The 6000-nt window shown below is 38.5% G+C and overlaps 1 protein-coding gene across 1 annotated transcript in view; it reads left to right on the forward strand.

Annotated features, from left to right (window-relative positions):
• LOC128850281 (Golgi phosphoprotein 3-like) overlaps window positions 1-3923 on the forward strand; it is a 48948-nt gene extending 45025 nt beyond the window's left edge. Inside the window, exons 3-4 of the mRNA XM_054053300.1 lie at window positions 812-926; window positions 3499-3923. Coding sequence (XP_053909275.1) covers window positions 812-926; window positions 3499-3923 — 540 coding nt within the window. The remainder of the gene's footprint in view (window positions 1-811; window positions 927-3498) is intronic.
• Window positions 3924-6000: the final 2077 nt, after the last annotated feature.

Consider the following 6000-nt stretch of genomic DNA (forward strand, 5'->3'; position numbering starts at 1 on the left):
AAGCTCCCTTCCAACCCTTACTATACTATGATACTATGTTATTGTGAATGATTTCTTTTTTTCTCTCTCCTGTGCTCTTTTGGGGGAAGAACTCAAATAATTTTAGAATTTATTAAATAACAAAATTACTTAAAGTTACTTAAGTGATATTGCATTTATTATTGCATACTAAGGGGTTTATTGGTACGTGCATATTTTGCCTTATACACGTATTTTAACTGTTGATGAATGAAACATAGTGTTGCTGGTCAACATGTTCTTCAGAGCTGCAAAACCTATAGATGTTGTCTTGAACCTAATTTTATCCATCAATATATGGAAGGAAAAAAACAGTTTTCCTGCATTTTTCGCTTTTTAAATGATTTCTCAATTTCACATCGCCTAATTGTTTAACTGCAGTATTCTGAATAAATTGACTTGAGGCAGTAAAACTGACTGCCATCAGAGAGCAGTTTAATACTGTAGTATACTTTGTTCTGGGGAGGAAGTGAAGGACTCGGACAGGTTAGTGGATTATCTCCCTTAAAAAATTATCTATTAAGCATGTTATTAATACCATCATTTTAGTCAGTTGACGTTAATTTAGATTATAGATAACATAAGACTTAATGTAGCTTTGTAATTAAAATCCTAAAATATTTTTTTTAACAACTAGGTATTTTTTAAACTTGCATATTCTTAGAGAAGATTCCTCACTCCTTAAAAATTTCCTTGGTTCTGATAACAGGTAGATTTTTTTCAGGTTTTATTGTTGGATGTTTATGTTATACAAATTAACTCAAAATACTGACTGCATTTTATTCTGTCCTAGGTGATTTGCAAGTCAGATGCTCCTACAGGGGATGTTCTGCTTGATGAAGCTCTGAAACACATAAAAGAGACCCAACCTCCTGAAACAGTACAAAATTGGATTGAACTGCTTAGTGGTAAGCCTTGAACATAATGTATTTGCTTCCCCCCCCCCCCCCCCCCCGTAAAGCTAATTATTTGGCATCACTAGAGATTATACTGTAAGATTTGGGGGAAGAAAGTATACAAAAAAGTTAATTAATCTGTCCTCTAGAGTAGTCTCTTGTTGATTGTAGCCTTTAATCAAATATAAGTAACTGTTGGTTTTGACTTGGTACAGAAAGGATCTAGATGGAAGTATCAGAGGACATCTCTACTCCGTGGAAGAGGTGTCTTCTGCTGACTCTGAAGTAAATCAGGACTGCACTCTGGAGATATAACTGCCTTTCTCTGTAATTGGAAATGAGGATTAGTGGAAGTTTGGAGTATAGCTGTATGGATTCAGTATTCATATCTTTTGATAAAGAAAGGAGATAAGGAGTTCACTATTCAGATTTAAAAATTGAGGGTGATTTGACCATTAATCATAAAGAGTTAGGAGTTCTTTCCATTTTTCCATTAACTGTCAAAATGTAAAAAATATTTTCAAATATTAGATACTTTTAGTTGTTCAAAACTAAGTCTTCAAGATGAGTACTTTGCACACAGCTCTTTCTGTAAACCTAATAAATTGTTGCCAAAAATATTAAATGCCAATTAGATTTCATCTTTACAATTGCAGTTAACACTTTTCATATACCTTGCCAATGTTTGTATTCTCAGGCTGCATAAATTAAATTTAAATTAAACCATCTTAACATGTAGTGCTTTTATTTGAGTTTTTTGTTTGTTTGGTGGGGTTTTTTCTGCAGCCAAAATTCATCACTAAGGTTTGTCTGTTTTTACAAAGCACAAAATGCAGCTTCCCGGGAGTAGATCAGAGCTGTACTTAGTTGTGCAAACAGCACAGGATAAAAACCCACTGTTTTGTCAACAATATGACTTTGGAAGGTAGGGGATAATGAGACTTGAAGTTGTCTATCTAAATCTATTTGTTACTCATAACAACAGATAAGTAAAAGTTTCAAAAATTAGCAAAATCCCTCCTACTTTCTCTGCCTTCTTAGAATCAACGAATCATAGAAGGTGATTAATGGCAGCCAGCATGGCTTCACCAGGGGCAAGTCCTGTCTGACCAACTTAGTGGCTTTCTATGATGGGGTAACCGCAGCAGTGGAAAAGGGTAAAGCGACGGATGTGATCTATCCAGACTTCTAGAAAGCCTTTGACACGGTCCCCCACAACATCCTTCTCTCTAAATTGGAGAGAGATGGATTTGATGGGTGGACGGTTCGGTGGATGAGGAATTGGTTGGATGGTCGTATTCAGAGAGTAGTGGCCAATGGCTCCAAGTCCAGATGGAGATCCATGATGAGTGGTGTCCCTCGGGGGTCTGTACTGGGACCGGGCGCTGTTCAATATCTTTATCAATGATATTGACAGCGAGATTGAGTGCACCCTCAGCAAGTCTGCAGATGACACCAATCTGAGTGGTGTAGCTGCCACACCGGAAGGACGAGATGTCATCCAGAGGGACCTGGACAGCCTGGAGAAGTGGGGCTGTGAGAACCTCATGAGGTTCAACAAGGCCAAGTGCAAGGTCCCACACCTGGGTCAGGGCAGTCCCTGGTTTCATACAGGCTGGGGGATGATGTGATTGAGAGGAGCCCCGCAGAGAAGGACTTGGGGTTGCTGGTGGATGAGAAGCTCGATATGAGCCGGCGATGTGTGCTTGCAGCCCAGAAGGCCAATCGTATCCTGGGCTGCATCAAAAGGAGCGTGGCCAGCAAGGCGAGGGAGGGGATTCTGCCTCTCTGCTCAGCTTTCCTGAGACCCCACCTGGAGTATTGTGTCCAGCTCTGGAATCCTCAACATAAGAAGGATACGGAGTTGTTGAAACAGGTCCAGAGGAGGGCTACAGAGATGATCAGAGGGCTGGCGCACCTCCCATACGAGAACAGGCTGAGAGAGTTGGGCTTGTTCAGCCTGGAGAAGAGAATGCTCCAAGGAGATCTTATAGCGACCTTCCAGTACCTGAAAGGGGGCCTACAAGAAAGCTGGGGAGGGACTATTCATAAAGGCTTGTGGCGATAGGACGGGGGGAACGGGTATAAAACTGGAGAGGGGCAGATTTAGACTAGACATTAGGAAGAATTTCTTCACCATGAGAGTGGTGAGGCACTGGAACAGGTTGCCAAGGGAAGTTGTGGCTGCCCCATCCCTGGAGGTGTTCAAGGCCAGGTTGGATGGGGCTTTGGGCAGCCTGATCTAGTGGGACGTGTCCCTGCCCATGGCAGGGGGGTTGGCACTGGATGATCTGTAACATCCCTTTCAACCCAAACTATTCTATGATTCTATATGGCTTATGTAGCATTTTGTCCAAAGTTTAAGTTCACACTGAAACTCCTCAAGGAGGCTCTTGTGGTGTCTGTATGCATATATCTGGGTAGGTCAGAGATCAGAGAAATGCTGACATGAGCACAATATCAGTGTAATAGTCAGCTATATGAATTTGACAGCTCATTCTGCAGCAGGAAGGAGAATCGCTGTAATAGTACAGCTTAAACTTTTGCCTGACTCTTTGCTTTTTTTCTTGGGTTTTTTTTTTAGGTGAAACATGGAACCCACTGAAGTTGCACTACCAATTGCGAAATGTCCGTGAACGGTTAGCTAAAAATTTAGTGGAAAAAGGTGTACTGACAACAGAGAAACAGAACTTCCTTCTTTTTGACATGACTACACACCCTCTCACCAACAACAATATCAAACAGCGCCTCATCAAGAAGGTTCAGGAAGCAGTTCTTGACAAATGGGTGAATGACCCTCACCGCATGGACAAGCGCTTGCTGGCACTCGTTTATTTAGCCCATGCTTCAGATGTTCTGGAGAATGCTTTCGCCCCCCTTTTGGATGAGCAGTATGATTTAGCCACAAAGAGAGTGCGGCAGCTTCTGGATTTAGACCCTGAGGTTGAATCTATGAAAGCCAACACAAATGAGATTCTGTGGGCTGTTGTAGCAGCTTTCACAAAATAGCTGCATTCAGCCTGCAGTGTTCTCTCTTCTTTCATGTAAACCAGTTGTTTCTCTTCTATTGACTATTCATGCTTTCTGTAATTTGTACCTTCTCACATGACAAATCAGCTCTTGTTTAATGGGAATGATAAGTGGTGTATTCCCTCCTTTTCTGTGTATCTATACTGTATACAGGATTCTGCTGGTACAAGAGACCTTCCTGTTTAAAAACAACAGAAAAAGGTTTTACTGCCATATTGGCATTCTATTTCCTATTCAGTTTGAGTTATCTGAAATACTTTGTTTAATCTATTTTTCATCTTAATTGTTATTGAAGTGGTTTAACATGGAAAGCACCTCAAGGGGGAAATGTGCATGCAGTTGGATCGCTAGTCTCAGCTGACACAGATATGTGCATGCATCAATACTTCTGCAGTACAATTCATAACAGATCAAAAAAGATCCTTCTAAAATCACCAAAGCTCCATGTTGAAGTGTCTGTCAGGACATTTTATACACAGACATTGTTTCAATTATATCTAACAAAATTATTTTAAAAGCAGAAATGCCATTAAGCAGGTTTGTCAATGGTTCCTGTAAAATGCTCCATAAATTTTAACTTTCGTGCAAGTCTCTTGTGTACATTATGTTTTCATTAGAAAGATAGCTGAGTCATAAGGCTAGTGTAGAAATGCCCATTTGTTTCATAAACCAATTTTGGGATGGGATACATTCCATCATATTGTATATATAGTTCAAATTGCATATTAACAACTGCCCCATCTTAGTATTTTGCAAGATCTACTTAGTTGTATACCTGGTGACCCCTTATTTGCTATCAGCCATTGTCATTTGATGGAAATAAAGGCCTCCTATAAAGAGCATGTATGTGAAAGCTGTTTCCAGTGTCTACAGAGTTTGCCATCCAGGTATTCTCAGTCTATGCATTGCCTTTGATAATTAGTGTATAGAAAGACACCACTTTCTATCATTGTTTGTACTTTATTTTTCTTTCCCCCTCCCTTATGGAAGAGGCTTGTGACCAGTACAATTCTTGAGTGCAATTTTTAATTTTCTTTGGACACAAATTAATGTTTGTCTCTTAGACCCTGTAATCTATTTTACACTTTAAAACCAAAAAGTTAGTCCCAGCAGGTGTTGCATGTAAATGGTTAGCAAGTAATGACTGCAGTTCAGATGATTAAAATTTCTGTAATGGGACACTGCTATATTTTAATTTTTTAAATGCGATTATGCTGATTAGCATACAATTGCAAAAAAATTATATTATAATACTTTGGCTTTTTAAAATGTATTACCTCTTTGCCACTGCTTGTTATCTCCCGTTGGTTTCACAGTGTAAATATTATACATTGAACAAATTAAGCATTGATTTTTTTTTCTCTCTCATAACAATGAAGATTTATAGTGGGGCTTACAGGTGTTTAGAAACTTTTTTTGGTTAATATTCAGAGCAAGAATAGTAGATGGTATATAACTAGAGTTGAAATTTAACAGATCCCTTAATCTGTATACTAGCTTTCTATCTACAGTAAATAAACTATAATCTTAAAAGTGCCTGAAACAGAGCAAGCATGTAATTTTTTTTTTTTTTGGTTGCTAATTAGAAAGGTTTTATTGCTTAACTGAAAGCTTTAGTTAATATCCTTCTTATTAGAAAGGGAGAGTTTATATTAAGTCAATAAAACTTACCTAATCAGTGGTGTCACTCAGATCTGCAGAATTCACGGCTGAGACAGATTTAAGTTAGATTATGAGTGTGCAGCTGTGCCTGTCATGGGTAGACCTCTTCTATCCTGAGCACAACTCTACAGCCGCATCTGTGACTGGACTAGCAATTTTGTACTTCATTTTAAATCACTTAGATGCTTAAGGAGTTAACTTTAAAATACAACTTAAATTATTCATACCTGTGCAAATTTTTTAAATAAAGGTTTTTAAAATATGGTCCTTAACATTTAGTGGCACACTGTTCTTTCAGTTCCTAAATGATGTTTCTTTAGAAAAAAAATAAATTCAAAGTACATTGTAAAGTATTTCAAACTTTGGTTTACAAATAAAAAGATAAACGGTGTTC

The sequence above is a fragment of the Cuculus canorus genome, chromosome W (genome assembly GCF_017976375.1).
Source record: "Cuculus canorus isolate bCucCan1 chromosome W, bCucCan1.pri, whole genome shotgun sequence".
NCBI lineage: Eukaryota > Metazoa > Chordata > Aves > Cuculiformes > Cuculidae > Cuculus > Cuculus canorus.